Below are 21,798 nucleotides of genomic sequence, written 5' to 3'. Positions count from 1 at the left end.
TATACCATTTGTTCTTCAATTTCAAATTTTAAACTAACACCAAAATCCAAAAGGAAAACTTGATTTCAAAGAAAAGTTTAGTGAAGACTACACACAAACGGTTTCAGTAATTGGGGAGCGGGCAGGGTGGCTTCCAAACTGCCTGTGTTTTCCAATTTATGCAGAAGCCAGATATCTATTTTTAAATAAAACCCTGGTTAAAATTTTCATTTCTTAGGACTTTTAAGGTTGTACCAATTTGATATTTCTGACCAGAAACAGTGGGCCTGATTTCAATTTACAGGATTTATAGGACTCAATAGGCATACCAATCAGGACTTTCTCATTTCCAACCAGTATTTTTTTAAAAAAAATGTAGAATTCTCAATCTCAAGAGATCTTTAGTGGCAGTTGGCATCTCAAAATAATAAATGCACTTTCCTCAAGAAGCAGAAAACAAGAAGGGTGATTAAAAGGAGAAGCAGAACAGATTATCATGGAAAGAAACAGTGATTATGAAAAGCAGCAGCCATCAACTGTTGTGATCATATAATGCTGCCTAACTCACCACCCGTAAATTATATTTTTCAGAAAGTAGACCTTTGTTGAATATCTTCAATTCTCTCTAATTAAACAGAAGAACAGAGCACACATACTCCCTGCCCCTTTGCTGGATGAGCAGACCCCCGGCCCTTCCGCAGAGGTGTGCGGAGCGCAGGCACTCACCTGCTGCATGGTGGGTGAATGTAAGGCAGACTGGACCTGCATGGGGAGCTGGTTCCCAAGGGGCTGCTGCATGCTGAGTGGCTGGTGCTGCTGCATGTTGAGATGCTGGTGAAGAGGCGGACTGATCTGGAGGGGAGGAGGGGGGGACACGGCCATGTTTGCTATAGAGACAGTCACTGGCATTTGGTTATTCGGCTTGGGGGCTATGCTCCTGGGGAGACTGGGGTGCATGGCAGTAAGGTGAGGGTTCATTCCTGGTTGTTGGTGATAGTGGGAACTTAGGTACAGAGCTGAGTGGGCCTGGCTGGGCCCATGGAACACTGACGGCTTTGAATTGATCAGCTGAGGAGGTTGAGATGTCTTCACATCAACAGGTTCACTGTAGCTCTGTTGAGGAAACAAACAAGAGCGGAGTTAAGAGACTGACACACGTGGTGTTGATTTCCATTAGCAAGACGCTCTGTCACCTTACGCATGAACTTTCACGTGAATGAATACATTAATCTCCTTGACTCTCTTTTCGAAGAACTCCTCCACCATCATTTGTAACACGACTTATGCAAGACTGAGCTTATCCTGTTTCTTTTATAAAATCTAAGACAATCTACGAAGACATTTTTCTTTCCTTTGCCTAAATGCTACGCCCTAACCTGGTGACTTTTCTCATTATCCAAACAAAGATACAAAGATGTGGGGTGGGATGGATGCCATCACTGTCCTAATAGGAAATACAAGTGTAGATCACTTAGAAAGTAATTTGATTTTGGAGTTCTTCTATTGATTATGTGTTCAGTTTTTTATTTTTCCTTTTTATATTCTCAAAGAGCCTTGGCCTAGATATTTGCTCAAAGAAAACAAGCTGGTGGATGGAAATGGATATGGGAGAAAAGAGTTCTAAAATACCTTTCTGAAGTTGTATAAGACCGCATTAATATATCTTCAGAGCAACCAAAGAACTCATCTTGAATTTTTTAAAGAAGTTGGTGATGAATTGTTCCTCATAATGAACCAGATAAAAATAATCTCTCTCAGAAATTTTAGACTCCATCATAAATTAATATAATTTTGCCCTAATTTTTTTCGTACCTTCATGTGGCCATTTCCTAATAATCTTTTAATTGACTTAAAAGCTAGACAGATCAGTGGAAGCCGAAAAGTATGGAGAATCAACCCTGAGGCATTTCTTCTTGGGCGCGAATCTCCTACTTTTGCTGAGGGGAAGGGGCTGATGAAACAAATGGTGAAAGGTGAAACCGGCTGGAGCAAGAAAATGCTAAAATGTCCTTCTGCAGAAAAAAGTCACTTTGTCGAAACCAGGTCTTGAAGATGCATATATGCCCTTATTCTGCGACCTCGATGTACGCTTATTCAGTTTATAAGTCGAAACGAATTTCTTGTTACTCTCAGCACCGCAGGGTCTTTGTGAGCCCCTCCCGCCTGTGCGGCACCATCGACTGACAGGCACGTTAGGGAACCTGGCTCATCACGCCTGACGACATGGAACTTTACGTTGGAACTACGCTTCACAAGTCAGCCTGCAACGGTGCTAGCGACACAACCCAGTAATGTAGGAAAATTAAATGAAAACCACAATGAGAACAGTGTTGCCTATGTGTGCCGACTCGAGCCGGCAGGCTGGGGTTGATGGACCACTAGCCCCACATACTCTCTCTGTAGAAAGAACACAACTGACATCTGTAAAGGAAATCTGGGCTCCCGTGAGGCCGAATACTCCACGCATAGTATATAGTAAGGTGTGCCCAAAGAATGCAAGCCCCTCAAGAATCCTCTTCCTATATTTTTCTCTGTGTCAACGTCAAAGCGGCCTTCTGAAATAAGAACAGACATTCAGACTCCCTGTCTTCTGTATTAACATCAAAAGTGTCAAAAATTGTTCACAAAAATTTTCAAGGGGAAGCTTTATTAAATGTAGTACCTAAAAGGTGCTTTCAACTAAAAAAAAAAAAAAAAACAACTTAAGTAGGTTTTTCTTTTGCTTCCATTTAAAAATTCTTATCGATGTGCAGAGTGGTGAACAATTCAAGGAAAAGGTTACATGGGTTAGTTTGGGCTGTGTAAACAGTGACTTGGTCTATACTCGAATAACACGTACTGCAGTGACGCGCCTCAAATCTCACTCCATCCATGCCGAGAAGCTTATGCGTTTGTTGTGTGTGTGTCTGTTTAAACTGCCCGGGAAAACGCATGCAGTCTCTCTTCTCTAGCATCCCACAGGCGGGCTAAGTTCAAATTTAGCCACATCCTGTGTCAACTGCGTCCAGGAAAGCAATGATTACAGTGACCAGAGATCTATAAAAATTAGCGCATGTTAGTGCATCTATTTCTTTGCTTTATAGATATTTTTAAATAGAAGAAAAACCACTCACATTTTCCATGCTACCAAAACTAGGAAATATATACAGCTGTAAAATGTTTTCGTTTTTTATTTCTGGAGCCAATAATCACCTCATTAGCTAATGATACGGTATATATAGCATAGTAGACATGCAGCCTGAACTTACACACATGTGTGGGTGTGTAAATACAACGCACATAGGCACATATGACATGTTGTTCAGACATAATCATACAATCATCCCGGGAGTTACAACAATGTAGTTAAACAAATATATTTGTTTAAATTAAACAAACTTAAAGAAATATACCTATGCTACACTTAGAATGGAAATGACTGATCCTAGTGACAGACACTTAGTGAGCAGCAGGCCTGGCTTCATGGGCCGGTGGCCAGTCCTGGCAAGCAGGTCGAGGTGTAACACCCTGTTTGCTCCCTGACACGCACAGTTTCCAAGTTGTATTAGACGGGGTTTGTGAGAAAATAAATGTCTTAGAAAATACAAACTTCTGTGATAACGTACGTGCGGGAATAGCACTGGGCTACATAAGGTTACGCGGGTGCCTTTACAGCAGGACTTCTCAGAGCCTTCAATATGCTGATGTATGTTGCAAATCTCCAAGAGAGAGCCACAGAAAATTTTTCTCAATGGGTCATTTCATGGAATAGTCTCCAACGGAAAACTCATTCAGAAGAACTAATAAATTACACATACATATTTAGGGTGGTAAATGGAACATACATTTCAATTTAATAGTTATAATTCCTCCCTCAGATAAACTAATTTTTATTGCGTTAAAATGCATATTTAAATTTTATATATCTAGATGTAACATGAAAATAATCCACTGTTTCCTGTTTCCTGGAATACTAGCTGCATGGTGAGTTTCATATTCTGGGCTAAGGATGGAGAGACACAATTTCCTAAAGGAATTAGCAAGTTGGGAGTTTCCCAGTTATAGCCTAGAAGAGCTGAGGCATGGACATGTTAATGGTTTTCCCCAATGTTGAATTAAAGATAAACAACGAAGCAAATTCTCCTGAATTCCACCTTTTAAACAATAGCATACGGTCCACCGTATAGATAGATGCAGACATAAAGAGATAGACGTATAGACACACAGACGTAGATAGCAACCTAATTTGGGATACTTTATTGCCAAGTTGTGAAATATTTTTTCACATGGTAATTAAACACAACACAACTTGTCTATCCGGCCATTTATTTGTCATTTATCTTCTCCATACTAAAGCATGTAAAGATCAGTAATGCTAAACCTATTTTGAAATGGTAGTAACTTTTAATCTCTAGGACTATAGGCAAACAAATTAAATAGATTTCCAAACATAATGATTTAGACGATATTTGAAACAACTTTTAACACAGAGGGAGGGAGAATTTTGGTAAGTTACGTGTTTTCTCTTTACTTTCTAAATTGTGTTGCATGTGACAAGATAAATAACGTGTCTAGCCACATGCTTAACCACGGCAGGCACTCCAACAGATGTTCTCCTCCTGTATTCTCTCTTCACAGTGATGTCCTGCATTATCAAGGAAAGGATCTTTTTTTCATGGTAGGGACTTGAATTTCTCTGACCCATGCATGTGATCCAATGCAAAGTACACAGAGAACACAAATGTGTTTGTTGAATGACTGAATGACTATTCTTGAATAATACTCCACACAGTCACTGTTGCTCTTGCTGAGACTCCTGACAAGACATGCCATTCTTCCCAAGGAGTGGGGAAAGTTCTGAAATCTTTGAAAACCTACAGAATATCAGATTGATCTTCACTCTCTTCTCTGCTGTCAACATGAGAAGTGATGAGAAATTATGACCCTTAGCTCTGTCCTTTGGTTAGGGACCCTGCCCTTTATTCCCCATGGGATCTTGGGTGGATGTCAGGTGGCAGGAAAGCTTAGTGCCTTCCACTCATATTTCGAGAATCTGTATCTTCTGTAAAGGTCCATTCATTTAGACAGGGAAAAAAAAGTGCTTCTAGCCTCACTTCTGATTAATTCTTAATCAGACTAAAACAACAGGCCATCTATTAATTACAGAGCTATTTTATTGTTTTGGAAGATAGGTAGAATAAATTCATTTTCCATAGCAAAGTGCATGAATTCATAATCTGATTAAATGGGATATGAAGAAATCATAAATTTAATATACACTGTCATTTTCTTCCAATTAAACTATGATAAGGCTATGATTTTGCAAATAATTATATTGTATATGGTTTCTATACCTCCCGTTCAGAAATTAGAACAATTTTCTCATACACACTAAACAATTTGTTTCTATTTTCAAACACATTACCCACTTTTATTTAGCAGGGTGTTTTCTGTTAGTCACCTGACAAGTGTGATTTTACCAGTGTATACACAACCGAAAGTCAACCCTTGAGTCTGACATTTTCGTGGGATGAGTGTGTTCTTGCTATTAGTTTCTGCCTAAGTTCTATTTCCTGTTTACTTTTGGACCACCGATTCTGAAAGATGCTGTCTATAAGCAAAATGGGGTGTGCGTGTGGTAACAGAGATCTTTGGGGCCTTCTCAGTGGTTTTCCGCAAAGGACACAACTCTATAAACCTTCAGATACTTCTTATTAACCAAGTTCTTGATTATCCGAGACAGTTTCAATTCTATTTACTTTGTATAATGAAGATAATACTGCTTAGTGTATAATGCCCCCATTCTGGATGATAAGCGCTATAAAAATGAAAGATTGACAAAGCAATTGTTATTTAAAATAGCAAAGTATAAACACAAGACATAAAACTCAGTGGAAGCAACAATATACGAGTTGTTGAACCAAATCAGATTAATAGTCCATCTAATTTGATTTTTCCAGCACTGACCAATACTTGATGCATTGGAAATGAAACAAAATTTCTGCGCCTACTCAATTGCGCATTGTTACTTCAGGAAGGAAAATCTTTCCTAGTCTTTGCAGGTGATTAACTTCCACCCTGAAGCATGAGATTTTATTATCTTTAAATCGCAATCTGGGCTTCCAGAGCCGCAAATTTTATGTTAACGGTCATCAAACGATGCATCTTATTTTCAAATTCAGACTCAGTGTTTGTCTCACTAGCTCTCCAAGGCATGAATTCTCTAAGTTACTTCATCCTGAAAAAGAAATCTTTTCTTTTATTTCGAATTCATTATCCTTTAATTGTACTGAGAATTGTGCTTCTTTTCTATTGGTCATGGCAGGTGAGAACTTTTGTAATTTAATTCAATATTGTCCTCCACTGCACATTAGGACAAAAAAACCCCTTCCATTGTCCTCTATAAGTTTTGGCACCCCAGCTCAAGGTAGAGACAAAATCTCATATTGGATGTGTGACCTTAAAGTCATGAATCTAATTATTTTTATTTGACATACCAGAATATATTCATCCAAATATTCTCTCCTCCAGGCTGGCACTTCTGAGAAGCTGTACGCTTCTTGCAATAATGCTGCTTTTATTGGGGATATTTGGGAACTTCCCTACTGGAATTCTCCTGGAGCCTGTGGGACACTGTTTTACATATCCTCAGACAACTCTTTGTCTTTTGATGGTGAATTTGATTTTTAGAAACAGCTAATAGTCACTTGAAGCCAAGTCTGTGGGTTATATCTGGTGATGTTTGGGGAAAAGAATGAGGTGTGAAAACAATGTAACAAGATTGATTTTCTAAGGTGGCTCGTAAACTCTTTCTGACTGCACTTCTAAAAGAGGAGGTTCAGAAATCTTTAGAACTCTGGGAGCAATAACAAAATAAGTTTGTAGCCCCCCAAGGTGACTACTTTGAATGCAACACTCATTTTGGGAATATAAATTCTGGCCTATATGGTAAAATGAAACTAGTTCCAATGGCTTTAAAGTTATACATTGTCTTCAACATAATAATTCAGACCCATGTCTCGGCATTCCTGAGTCTATGGAAAAACTGTATTTCCTTAAGCTTTACTTAATAACCCAACCCAAAATGACCCTAAATAGCATGTAAAAATGCCCAAGCCAAGAAGCTCTAGCGTTCCTAATAGCATATATTCTTGGCTTGCAGACTATTCATAGTTTCCCCCAACTAAAGGCTCATAGAGATCATTTCAATTAAGAAAACTGTGTAGCTGATTTTTTAAAATGACTGATCATTTCTTATCTTTATAAAAGGATGTATCCATGAGACAACAAATTTTTCTTATTTTAATGCCATTTTTAAAATTTCTTTATATCCAAGCAGACTTGCAGACAAACTGAAAATATGACCCAGCTAAACTTTCAATCATACACACACTTTGCATAGTCCTTTGCACACCTATCAAGCATATTAAAATAAAATTAATAATTATCATAATTGCTGGTATTTATTAAGTGGTTCCTGTGCTCAAAATTCTGAATCATGCAGTTTACACGGAGTTTCTTATTTTAGCCTCATGGAAACCCTGCGATGTAGGTCTTACTGTCTTCTCGACTTAACACATGAGTAAACTGACACTTTGAGGAGCTGACTAACTTGCACGAAGAGAATGGTTAGGAAGTGGGAAAGCTGGAGTTTGAACCCAGATCTGTCTGCCCCCAGTGCGTGGATTTTTCTGCCTCCGAGGACTCTCTCCGTGAGACCCTGCGGCTCTTTAGAGGTCCCCTAACGTGTCTCCCTTGATGTCCTGGGGAAGCCCTGAGGTTGAAGATACCTTCAAGATCTTCTCTAATCCGTATTTACAAATCTTCGCTTCCTGCTTTTAAATTTCTCTATGGAAAGAAACTGTTTACCCAAACAATTCAAGAGTTAGTAAGGCGCCCCGTTCAGACTAAATTCCTCTAGTTTGAAATGGCGTCTCTTTTCTTGTTCTAGAGTCAGAGAAAATGGAGGGCAAGTAACCGCTGTCCTAGGCCTAATGCCTATCATGCGCCTCAGCGTGCCGAAGTCTTTGTTTTGCGGGCGTGATCATTTCAAATTCTCTCTTCTCTGCTACTGCCTCTGCCCTTTGCCTTTCACTCGCTTTTATCACTTTTTCCTCTGAAATCTCTCCAACTCCCCCTTTAAATTACAGAGCCTACAACTGAATAAATTATTTCAGGGTCTGACCATTGCTGTGTTCGCAACATTCTAAGCTCCTATTCATGCCTCCTTCAATTCCGATGTGCTTGCAGGCAGAGGGGCCTGTGCTGGCTGGGTCTGTCACTGGCTTCACATGACCAGATGAAGCACCTGCACAGCTGGAAAAGCGAGTCACAGAGCAGCGCTTTCCAAGGATTCTCCCGGCCCAAGATTCCTCGGAGGGTGTCTGGCCGGCCTCTGGTGGTGGAGGGTGGGTGGGTGACAGTGGGCAGCCTTTTACTCCCAGCCTCATTTAAGCCAGGGCAGCTTTATTCTTAGCTGTCTAATATGTAAGAGTTGGCACGGAATTTTTTGGGGGGGACAACAAGAGGTGGTAGTTCTAAAGATATGAATATTTGACAATCACTCAGGGTAGAGAAAAGCCTATAAGCTTTAGAACAAGACAGCAAGGAGTTTGAGTCTTTGCTCTGCCACTCCCAGGCTCTCCTTACTGTGGGCAAGTCATTTAATCTCTCTGCCTAGAGACTGCCTAGAGAATGGGGCTAAGTCTTACTTTGCAGGGCTGTTGTGATGGTGGCTAGGAATATATGTTCAACACCTAGCACAGTGTGTGGCACACACAGAGAAGCCGCTCGATTGCAAGATGCTGTATGTATTTGTGTCAATATTGGAAAAAACTCAGTGTCCTGCCAAGAATGTGTCAGTATTGTCATTTTGAAGTATAAAGGTCAGAATATTCATTTACTATGACTGAGCTTTTTTATTTTTGGTAGATTTCAATTTTATTGAGGCCTGGAGTCACGTTAACGAACATGCTGGATTAGATGGTATGTAGTACATTTAAGCTAAAATGTAATCAGTGGAAGGAGAGAAGCCTTGTTAATCCTGTGACTCAGTGTCATAGGTGGAGCCAATGTTCACTGGTTGTTTCTATTTTTGATTATGTTCAGTAAGAAGCAGCTAATTTTAGAGCATCGTCTCAAGCCTTTCAAGCGTCATGAAACATTTTGCTTTGATCATTCGTATTTGTCTTTGTGCTCTCAGCACCCAGCCCTGTGCCTGATGTGGAACAGGTGCACAGTCTGGCTTGACTGGAAGCAGAGAGAAGGAGCAGACTTGACATGGCTGCAAATTAGCGAGGAGAAGAGCTACTGGCCTAGGGCTGCAAAGCCTCATTTGGTGACATGAATACATTGCATCGAAAATAGGTACCCAAATATGTGGCTGTCGAGGAGGAAATCAAAGTTGCCATCAAGATCTTAGGAAAATCAACATGGCGCTTTGGTTAATACAGTATCTTGCTGACAAAAGTGACCTTGGAAGAGAGAACAATGCTCCGCCACGACTCGTGGGGTGGGAGGTGTTTTAAGGAAGCAAGTCAAATGGACTGTTAGGACCCCTGAGCAGCACACCCAGCACAAGGATCGAGGGTGGTGTGGGTCAACTCTGGGCTTGGGCACTTGTTACTTATGTGATATTTTTCCTCTTTAGTGAAATGTTGATAATCAATTCTACTTTGACAGATAAGGCGTGGGGACTGAGGGAACTCATTCACATGAAGTGATCTTTTAAAAATAGAAATCCAGTCATGCCAACCTTTACTGAAACGCATCCAGTGGCTTCCCTTTGTACCCATGATAAAACCCAGCCCCTTCCAGTGTCCTGCAAAGCCCTGATGACTTGGCCTCTCCCCATCTTCCCAGCTTCACCTCAAACCACGCTCCCTCCATTCACTCTGCTCCATCCGCACCGAGCTCTCTCAATTCAGGGAGAAATTTTTGTCCCCGAGTCTTGCACTTGCAGTGCAGCCTGGTAGCCTCTGTCCTCAGGCTCCCTCTGTGTCCTGCAAGTGCCTTGTCTTCCTTTGACTCAGCTCCAACATCACCTCTCCAAAGAGGACTTTGCCGACTGCCCTATCAAATCTCTAGCTTTAGTTACCTCTGAATACTTAGAGTCTCAAAGATCTTGGTCATTTATTAGTTTACATTTTCACTATTGGTCTCCTGGACGAAGGGGAAAGCTCCTTAAATGCAGGGGACGCCTCTGCCTGTTCACTGTGTCCTCTGAGCCTGGCACAACGCTGGGCACAGATCACATGCTCAAGGAAATTTGCGAAATGGATACACAAATGAGTGAATGGGAAAAAAATAGAGCTGGCTGGTGCCATGTGGTTACCTGGAACTATAACTATTATTTATCATGTAGCATTTTATGGTTGCACTTTTAAATCTTTCAGAATAGGGAAATACTTAATAACATACTAAAAAATTATAACGTAGAAAAAATATATGTGTAAATATGAATGGCTCTTGTTTTCCTTGTCATAATTTAAAATGGAAAAGAAATGGATTTTTACATATGTTTCCATATGCAATGAGAGAGTAGGCTGGTGAACTTTCTGGACGTGCCTGCAAGGGTTATACTGCCAACATCCACTCACATACTACCTCAGAGGGCCATCTTTCTAACCTGGTTGTCTGTAACTTTCCTTCAGTTTGTATACACACAGGATACCTGTACATGAATAGACATTCATCAGTTCCAGCAAAATTGCCAAAGAGAAGAAAAACGTCAGAGTAAGCTGTAAAAAAGCGCTTGGTTTTTTAAACGTAGAAATGGCAATTTGTAGCATTTATACAAATTGCCATATACTAAGGGTTGCAACTCTGAGGATGAATAGTGAGAAAAGTTGCAGCTAAGAGCAAATCTGAGGACACTTGTTTGGAGAGTAAAGGCTTAGTCTGTGTTAGAGCATTCTGGCAATCTGCATAGCATTCATCCGAGAACTTTGTATTGGCATTGAGACTTTATGTATTGATTTTCTAGTATGTAAAATGCTCTGACTAAAACTCTGTTTACAATGCTCAGAGAAACTATCTTGGATGAAATAAGGAGAATGTATTTTTTAGAAGTCCCCCTTACATTCTAAGTATATTAATTTGAATAATATCAATGTGACTATTTAATCCTATGGATGGATGGATCAAATATTTTGCACCTTATTTTTTTGCTACAATTTTACACACATTCTGTGAATTCTATAAATACACAGGGAAGTGAGATGGTATCAGCAGAAAATATAAATAGCTTCAAAAGGAGTTAGATGAATTAGAAAGTGTGAGATCCATAGTGAGATAGTATTGGAGAGCTAGAAATGTTATAGTAAATTTAAACAAAAGTTTTCCCACAATGTCATACCTTAGAGGTGGAACATAAAGTTGCATTAGACCAATAGTGTACCAAAATTTATGTGTTTGTATTTTGTGCTCTCTTTTCTTCTCTGTGTCAGTACATTCAGTATATATTTTCATCCATTAAAAAGTAATTTATATAATTACCTTAGAGTTGTTGGAAGAGGAATGGATATTTTTGGATAAAAGAGAAAGCATTTTTTGTGGGTGAAGGGAATGAAGTCCGGAGCCCCAAGCCACACTGAGCCAAGTACTAGCCAGATTTGGACTTGAGATGACATAGTGTCAAGTGCTTATAGATGCAGCCCTGTCTCTCTGAGGTTATCTCCCTGAGAATCTATGACAAGAAGTAAACCTTTAATACCTTGAGACCAAACAGAGTCAACTCCTGAGTATTTAGAACAGAAAAGACGAGTTTTAAGATATTCCAAAGCATAAAATAATTTAAGCGATGTTTTCATGTTCAGATAAAATTATGTGGGTATTTTCTTTTTTTTGGCAGGCTTATATCCTAATGATGCAGTAATGAGGCTAGAATTTAAGACAGTTGGCATCTTCTCAGCAAAGGCCAACAGGACGGGGTGTGGAGGAGGAGGCAATTTGAGAGTGGGATATGGAGAAATAGAAAGTTGGCTCAGGATTAAGAATGCATTGTGACTAATCCACAAAATCAACAATCCACAGGTGGACAATATTTCACAAAAGGCCCAGAGGAGACTGCTCTGGTCTTTTAGGTATGAACAAATATTTCCATAACATATAGCTTTGTTTGGGATTAACTTTTTCTTTTTCAACAAAGAAGACTGTGCAGAAATGCTAACGTAATCTTTAATGCTTTTAAATGACCATCATAGTCTGCAGCAAGATGGCCGCAATCCGTCACAATACCACGCAACTGCACGTTACCTTGGATACAAGGCTGGCTCTGTATGCTGCTAGCTGCTTCAGGTACTCCTTCTTTGCAGCCTCGGTTTTCTTTTTATAGACCTGTAACAACAACAAAGAGTCTTAAATTAGAAAGTGAATCTGCTTTTGTTTCCAGAGAAGTACAATGCAGAATGATAATTTCGCGCGTGCACACACACACATGCATACACACAATTATATAATATAATAACATATATCTCCCCAAAGATTATGTTTTCGTACTGAAACAGATTTTTAAGAAGTATGGCAATAGACTAGATAAAAAGAAGATTAACCATAATAAAATTTTCCATTTTACAGAAAGCATATGAAAGGATTTATCTGGGTTACTCTGAGAGAGGAGGTATTTGGTTTAGAAAGATACTATTGACGAAGGTTCCCAGGGAAAACATATGTGAATAGAGAAGCCATTCATATTTATATAATGGCAGATAATTCTATAGCGCATTCAAATCCTGATACATATGTTCCACGCTAAATATACAAACAAGGACAGAATTCAAAGATGACCAATTATGTTCAATAAGTAAATCAAAGGAACGGTTATGGAGTTCGCAGTTTCGTCACTATTTTAAAATTTGGGGCCTTGAAGTTCTGTTTTCAAAGACTCAGGAATTGGCAATGGCAGTCAGAGGCACATTAGGAGTGGAATGGGGACACTGAGCGGCCAAGGACTGCACGCACGCCATGCCACGCAGCCCGCTCTGGTCATGCTCTCTCCAACGAAAACATTGCATGACATGGATCTGTGGACACCTCATTGTGAAAAGGTAAGAATGTCCTGAAATGAATTTCAGTTTACAGAAGCTTTTCATTTTTCAGGGGAATCATCTTGAAAGTAAAAGTAAAATCATCCTAAGTTGAACAAAAGTACTGAAAAATGACCTGCTGCTGTGCTAAAGTTCACATCACTAAGTTAGACAGAAAGCAGTCATCAGAGTTTAAAATGAAAGATTAGCAAAGTGAATACACATGGTCGCCTGCCACCCCGACGTTGATTCTTTCAAGGGTTTAGAGTCTGTTTTGGCGATCTTTTGAAAACATCCCCAAAGAAAAAAATAGTTTTTACCATTTGCTGTGTAAAGGAAAATATGTTTTCATCAATACAGCTATTTTAAATTTCCCACATCTTAAAGTTTAGAGCAGGGAATGAGGCTTGCTTAATATTTTGTGATGCTGAGCTCAAAAACAGACACAGATCAGTGTTGAAAAGTGGCTTTAGAATTAGTCAGAGTTAAATATAAACTATGTCTAAAGACCAAATATCTGCCAAAGTCGGCAGCAGAGGTCATTTTATGGTTTCTAAGATGGTTTGCTGAGCCCAGACCCCAACTGTGAAATTCAAGATGTAAGAAATATTATTTACTCATGAATATTTTAATTAAAGCAGAACATTTTACTTAAGGTAAACAAATGACTAACCTTGTCAACAGAATTATAAAGGTCCCTATGAAATGAATGTGCTAATTGTTCTCTTCCTTTAGGGAGGTCCTCAGCCTAAAATTTTATATTTAGCATTTTGGTATAATAAAAGGCAATTATAATGAGGCAATTAAGAATTCATACGATATTGTGCCGTCTTTCCTAAATATGAAACTAAAGAAACTTAAAATAAGTGTTTTAGTAAAAAGCCAGTGAATCCTTTGGTTCAAGTACAAGAATATTCCAAATTTACTGAGCTAATTATTAGAACCAAATTCAGATTCTGTTTTGGAAATTTGCATGTGAAAACAAAAAAATGCTAGCGTACAGCAAATGCCTTTGAATAATACAATCCATGTATGTTATATGCTTCAGTTCAGCCATAATCAGAAACACAGAGCTCTCCTGCTTTTTACTGATTTATTTTCTTTCTTGAGAGACAGACATGTTTGTAGTTTTTCCTTCAACCTCTCCTCCAAGACATAATTTATAACTAATGATCTTAAACTGACAATGTTTACACTTACTTTTGATACCTTAAAACTGTTTCAAGAGGGTTTTTCTCAGATATAGATAGAAATCCTATTCAGGACTTTCAAGCAAATATTTAGTAAATATATCTTTGTATGCATTTGTATACTTGAAGCATTTCTATCATGTTTTTAATATGCTACTCCAAGTGACCCCCCCAGGGAGCTAACCAGGGTTTGTTTAACTTCCAAAAGCAAATATGACACACTTTGGTCCATAGCATTGCCCAAAGCATCATTTTCTAAGTAGCAGCAGATAAGACGGTGTTGCCGGATGGCCTGATTATAGCATCTACCATCTTTCTTGCATTTGGTTTCTACCAAAACAGCAGCAGTGTTACTATGATCTCTCCCTTTGTTGGGCTCCTAGTAGTTAAGCCTGCACAAAGTGTTAACTTTCCTGAAATTTGTTGATTAACAATCAGCGGAGAAAGGTGGCTAACTCAGTGTGTTTCAGGCTGGATATGTGCCCCCTGGTTTCACTCTGGGATCGATGTTGTTATGAGATACCTGACTAGCATTCGGAGCGCCCTGTTTTCTACAAATGGCTCCCTATAGGCTATTGATGATTGGCTATGTGGGATCATCACACAAGTGCCTAAATACCACTTTAGAAAAGAGTAAACTCATCACGTCACATTACGTGGATTGATGGATTCGCTCTTTCCTGAATAGCTGCAGATGTTCAGAAGGAGGATTCAAAGGGCAGTAATTTCAGGAGGTATATTTCTGCAATTGTGTTTAAAGGGGAGTAGCCCAGATGAGAATTACAATCTGAAGTGGTTTCCCCGACAGTAATTTAGAATCTCCACCTTTGAGAACTACCTAATGCCTCCTATATTACGTGTTCTGTAGGTCTTGTTACCTTCTAAGGTTGCACAGGGATCCTTTCAGAATTCTATATTTGATGGAAATGTCTGAAGAAAGACCTTAAGTGTATTAGAGAATGATAAAAATATGCAAGAATTTCATATACGAGTGGGGGAAATTGTTACTTTCGAATAGATATTTAAAAATCATCAGTAAAAAGTTCCTCAAAAATGTTTCAAAGCCTCTATTCATGGATAGAGAAAGTCTTCTTCTCACAGAAAGTAAAGACGTTGCTGGCTGCATTTGGCAACGAACTCCCCACTGCACTGATCAGATCTTCTAACCTAGGAGGATGGGTCTGATTTATGTCAAAGTGAAGTTTGGGAAAGAAACGGTCTCTCTCTCAGGGAAAGACAAATATTTTAAAGATATGTGATTCATACAGTAAATATTAGTACTCAGTTGAGCTACAAAATGGCTTCCAAATGGTCTACAGCTGTTTGAAATAAAGTGCAAAGTTGGCCAGATGAGGATTTAAAAATCATAATACATCATTTATCATTTTCCCCAGTTCATCCAAACACTTTTGAATTCATCCTGTCCTAACTTAGTTATATGCTGTGGTTTGTTATTCTAAGAAAACTACCATATCCTATCTAAGGATTGCATCTCAGTGGTTAAACTAAAACATATATAACAGCTAACCTAAAACATACGTAGACAGACATCAAACAGCAATTCTACAGAATCCCAATCTTGTTCATGTAATCTAGTGATTCACTGAATCATATTTGAAATGCTCTAAATACCGGCACGTACATATGTTTTTATAGGCTAATAATCCATAATTAGAGTCAGCAGTTCGATATCAATGAATATGATACACCCAAAGAGAAAAAAACTCTAGCACAATCTGTCATTTTACTCTTTTACTTTCTTGTTCCTTCCCCAAACAAATAATCCATCCAACTCACACAAAAAAGCAAAATCTTATAAATACCACTTAATTCCTTCTTCCTTCCTTCTTTTCTGCTCTGGCCCTAAGTTAATCTCTAGTCATAGTTTATTTCAACCAAGTCTTTACAGTAATAATAAGAGAAAAATTTATAATTCTTCCAATTCTGGCTTTTATTCAACCTCTATAAAAAAACCTAAAAGGCATTTTTCTTTTTAGTTAACTTCAAATGTAGTTTTTCTTTTCTCCCCAGTACAAGTTCATATTTATAGAAAATGCTTAGAAATACAGTTGTGTACAAGAAAGAATAATTTAATCGCAATTCCTTGCCATATCCTTTAGAAATTAATGTTTGCAGCTTTTGTCAATGTTGTTATTATTTAGGACAGTTAGAGCAAGAGCATTTTATATGGAACTTGGTTCTAGAATGTGGTTAAATTTCCATCTTGTGCAACTTGCTCAGTGTTTTCTTAAGCATTCCAGAACTCAAAGAACGTCACAAAGTAGTATTCAGAGGGTTGAAAATATTATACAGTGTGACAAAAATCTTGCTATTGATTCTTTTCAGGGACCATCTTATCCATCTAAATGGCCTCCACAATAATGGTGTGACCTGTTTCTGAAATGGTAGATTTCAGAAGCAAGCTCCCTGTCTTGAAAAGTCGTTATAAAATACATCTGTTGAGGGGCCAGCCTGGTGGTGTAGTGGTTAAGTTCACGTGCTCTGCTTCAGCGGCCCAGGGTTCCCAGGTTCGGATCATGGGTGCGGACGTAGCACTGCTCATCAAGCCATGCTGTGGCAGCATCCCACATAAAATAGAGGAAGACTGGCATAGACGTTAGCTCAGTAACAATCTTCCTCAAGCAAAAAGAGGAAGATTGGCAACACATGTTAGCTTAGGGCCAATCTTCCTCATACACACACACAAAAATATCTGTTGATTCATTAAATAAGGATGACTGGGGCAAGTATGATGTCATTCAATTACACTTAACAACATATTGAGTGTCCAATATGTGCCTGCCGTGGTGTGAGGTATTGAAGTTACAGAACCAAGAAAAGCATTAAAAATATGCTTCTATTGAGTACATGTTTTGTGTCAGACACACACATATATATACACATATTCATACATATGTATACACATATACATGCATATATATATATATATACATATATAGTGTTTAATTCTTTCAACAAGCATGTTGCAATGGTATTATCCCCATTTTACAGATAAGAAAACACAGACTAGAATGGGTAGTTATTTTACTCAGTATCTTACAGGAGGTATGGCAGAATCACGGTGTGAATGAAACTGATCTGATATCAAAGATCCATCTTCTTTTACTCAGTGGCTCCTCCTAGCTGTGCGAGAACTCCCCGGATGCCTCTCTCAGGCACCCAGCTTCGGGGGCCTGCTCCCTCTTGTCTACAGCTGAAGCCCCAGCACACAGGGCAGTGTTGGTACACAGCAGGTGCTCAGGAAATATTTGTGATGGAGTGTACAATCTCTAGTGTCAGTTTTCTCCTTCTGTGAGTCAGACTAAGTATGAGTGCTCGTGATAAAATACTGATTTACATCTTCTAAATTAAAATGGACACCAATGGAAAGAGAGGATTTGATATACAGATATACAACCCACCCCTCCCACCACCCCCCGGAGACATTGTTACCAATAATACATAAAGCACATGGGACTTGGTGAGTATTTTGTTTAAATTCTCTTCCTACCAATGCCACGGAAACTTCCAAGTGAAATGCCTGCTCCCACTGGACATGAGCATAGGCTATTTCTATATGTGTACTACTTATGTTGACACCAAGAAGGCATGCAATAATTCCATTTATGTATGAATAATTCTATGTGTATATACATACCTTCATTGTGTAAGTAAAATACGCTCACCATCTCATGTAATAATTTTAATTGCTCAGTTTCACATTTTTATGAACATAAACTTTTCTTACATTTTACAGTTTATAGACGAACAATTGTCTCCCATATCTTTTACTCCTAGTTTAAAAAAGAATCGGGGAAATGCATAAGGTTTACAAGGAAATGGCCAAGATAAACACGTGTGAATGTTATGGTACAACAGGATTTTAGTTAACCTTAAGTACTGTTGGCATAAAATTCGAATTTTTATCATAAGATAAGGGGGGAAAAAACCCCAGCAGCGTTTATGTAGTGGGTGTTTGAGCACCAATGAGGAGTAAATGATTTGATTCCGTGGGCTCAGAGGATTTGTCAGCTGCCTCATAAGTATAATTCTGGCTCTTCATACCCCTGCTGCTTCTAATTTAGCAGGACAGGCTCATAATTGAAGCAAATTAACTATTTACACTTGCCACTTCTACCAGGGGAAGAGGACACAGCAGCAGGAAAGAATGAGGAGGAAATTACATTCTTCCCACTTGTGTCAGATCTGTCCTTATATAAACACATTAACAGTAATTTCATGAGGCGTCAAACATAGGAATAAATACTGAGGGATAAAATAATGAGGTGTTGCTATTGAGCTGAACTGCTATGGCTAATATCTTTGGATATGAATTATGCATCCTGAAAGAAGGCATATGTTACGACATTCAAACAGTTTCCCTGCAAGTGATATGTGCTCATTAGGCTCTGATCTCGAGGTAAACTCCCTCTCCTCTCCCACGCCAGGGCCAGCATTTACAAAAATACACTCTCTGGGCACCGTGGGCTGTGGTTTCTCCCGAATACACCAAACTCCGAACAGACCTTCCACTCCATTTTTAGCATAACAGCGTGTTTATTTAGCTCTTTGGCTGAAGCTTTAAAGCCATTTAATGTAATGTAAACAAGAACATTTTGTTTGTAATTTGCTAAATGTATTACAGCCCGACTGTGTCTCCAATTAGGAACTTAAGGTTCATTTAGTAATTTACATCTGGTTCTGATTTAAGGTGACTTTCCTTTTCCACTGAAGAGCTGACTTTCTGTGGCTGAAAAGGACCCAAGAACCCTTTTAGCTCTCTGGACCAATCCCTTCTGCTTCAAAGCGGGACAGACTCTTTAATTTAGTAGGGCTTGATTTGTTTTCTATTGTCACTGTGGACCCAGATCCTCTACTTCGATGACCAGAATCAGAGAATTCAGAAATAATGGGAATAGGCAGAAAATGCAGCTGGAACCTCATAAAAAAGATGATGAAGGCTGCTGACACTCCAAGGAGCCTAATATAAAGGGCGTGATATTGTTATGTTATTATTTTTCTTTCTCTGTAGGTTCCAACCAATGAAAGATAAGTGGCAAAGACCAACATCACAGCAACACTTATGTTTTATTTCCCTTTCTCCATCTGGTGCCTTTTAAACAACTTAGTACGCTTCTGAAATGGGCTCTCCATTGTCTTACGATTCATTAGCATTTAAAACCTCCAGTTGGAATCCCAAACACAATTCTGCTCCCATTCCAGATTCAGCACCATCTTCCAAAGTATTAAAATGGAGAGATCTCTGATACGTGAAGTTTGCACAGTGGCTTTGGCAGGACTGATTCATAAGGGAGTTTTGTGTTCCTGGAGGATTTTTATCACTTCCTTCAGCTTCCTTTTGATTTTTCTTCTCTCTGAGAGATTCTTCACAGAAACCAAAGTATGTAGAGTTTCTCACTCACCATGGATTCTGAAAATAAAGCTTGCCCTTCGCAGTGGCTTCTTACTCCCGCCTACACTCCACAATGAGGAAGCATGTGATATAAACATAAGCAGCGCTATTAGTCATGTTCCCTCTGGCTGTCAAGAAAACAGTCAATTGTAATCTCTCTAATAGCTGTTTTTCCTTAAATATTGTAATTTTCTGAGCCCCTAATAAGTCATCAATAATTTTGTCCATTTTTCCCAGTTTGTGTTTATATTTGTAGCTGCTCATAATTGTGGGCTATTATAACAGGATTTTTGAACAATTGTGGCGCATGAAATCCTAGCCTTCTACTCAAACCAGCTGCCTACACAATGCCAACAGCATCACGTGGGGCTGTTCTGTAACATGCACATTTGTCCTAAATTTTGAAGTTTAATGATCTGCCTCTAATCTACTCCAGCAACATTCCTTTAAAAATACATAACAGTATGTGTGCTCCCCAATTTGAATATTAAATGAGAGTAAAGTACAATTAATTGAAGTTTGAAACAGAGATATTATATTCTGTTGGCACAATGAGTCAACATAAAGGGAAAGAACAGGTGGTAATACACCGTAATAACACTTGGCTATTTTGCTGAAATTCTCTTGATGCCCAAATGTGCATTCTAGGCAGGCGTGTTCACTTCGCTGGCAATTCTTGCAAACTGTCAGAAGAAGGGCTGCCACGGAGCAGCAGAGCAGTGGCCCATCCAGTGCAATATGCTCCCTTTGTAAGCACAGCGTCTGATTTCATTCATTTGACCCTCTTCTGCCCGTCCCTGGGATAGGCCTGCATTCTATGTGTCATAAACCACACTTTTTAGCATGTGCTGGAGTCTCACTATGTCTATTAAGCAAGATCATCTTTTAAGAGGGAAGGATGAGCTATGCTGAACCTCTATTAACTCAAAGAATCATAAGGTAAGGGACAAACCATTTTGGAGTGACCAAAACTGCTGCCAATTCGTCGTTTCGGTAATGCTGCTTAAGTGCTAAAATATCAACTTTTTTTAATAAGAGAAAAAGGTGGTTATTTTTATTAAGGCATTTTCCTAAACAATCTTGGCATAACTTTTTTAACAACTGAATTTTGATTATGAAATTGCTTTATAATACCCAGTGAGTTATATAGGGTCAACTATTACATAATTTCACCCTTTATTTATGAAACGAATTCTCCAAAAAACTCCGAACCATTTCCATTAAGAGAGAACCCAAAGGTAGATTCATTACAAGTTACTTACTAAGTCAGAAATAAATGCAAAAGAGGGGCTGGCCCCATGGCCGAGTGGTTAAGTTCGCGCGCTCCGCTGCAGGCGGCCCAGTGTTTCGTTAGTTCGAATCCTGGGCGCGGACATGGCACTGCTCATCAGACCACGCTGAGGCAGCGTCCCACATGCCACAACTAGAAGAACCCACAACGAAGAATACACAACTATGTACCGGGGGGGCTTTGGGGAGAAAAAGGAAAAAAATAAAATCTTTAAAAAAAAAAAAAAGAAATAAATGCAAAAGAGAAAGAGGAAAACGTTTTGTCATCACACATATACAATTAAAAAGCTTTAGTATTACATCATAATTGTGATCATTGCTCCTTTAGAAAGGCTTAGCTGCAAGTTTGAAAAGTGGAATGCAAGAATGGGAGTCACTGCCCTTTTTAAGGTGACAGCTGAGAATAGCCCATATTCTTTGGGTCTGTAAATACCTTACATGGGCAGACAGAAAGAACGTGGACTATTATCTTAATGTTCCCCTCTTGCTATAATAAAAATAAAAGGCCTTATTATAATCGAATTGTGGGGGAAACCTGCAGCTTTATATTTGCTGCCTGAGGAACTACTCGATTTTCATCATAAGAACACGATTCTTTTCCACCAGAAACATAGGTACAGGCACTGAGTTTTAATATTCATAATGTAAAGCACCAATCGTGGGTGAGGGAAGGCCTTTGTAGATCTCCCCCTTTTAAAATCACTGGTCTTAAAACCACATGAGTTCCTCTGGTGAATGTGGGAACAATTAGGAGAAAGTCTCTGGGGTCAGGGAGATAGATAAGAGGAATCAGATGGGTGTTTGCACAGGCAACTGATATTTCTTGAAATAAAACTTGACAAAGTAGAAGCTAAAGGAGCACAGATGAGCCCGGGAACAACACTCCCAGTTTTACTGAGTGTTGGGTAGGGGAGAGGGGCTG

General features: G+C 39.0%; 1 protein-coding gene across 6 annotated transcripts in view; it reads right to left on the bottom strand.

Annotated features, from left to right (window-relative positions):
- TOX (thymocyte selection associated high mobility group box) overlaps window positions 1-21,798 on the bottom strand; it is a 291,493-nt gene that overhangs the window by 7,337 nt on the left and 262,358 nt on the right. For all 6 annotated transcript variants that reach the window (XM_014857804.3, XM_044780190.2, XM_070481218.1 and 3 more), the window contains 2 exons: window positions 12,214-12,294; window positions 706-1,092 (listed from right to left, as the gene is read on the bottom strand). In XM_014857804.3, the coding sequence (XP_014713290.1) occupies window positions 706-1,092; window positions 12,214-12,294 (468 nt within the window). The remainder of the gene's footprint in view (window positions 1-705; window positions 1,093-12,213; window positions 12,295-21,798) is intronic.

This window comes from Equus asinus, chromosome 12 (assembly GCF_041296235.1).
Source record: "Equus asinus isolate D_3611 breed Donkey chromosome 12, EquAss-T2T_v2, whole genome shotgun sequence".
NCBI classification, from domain to species: domain Eukaryota; kingdom Metazoa; phylum Chordata; class Mammalia; order Perissodactyla; family Equidae; genus Equus; species Equus asinus.
Note: the sequence above shows the minus strand (reverse complement) of the source record. Positions and strands in the feature narration are given on the sequence as shown.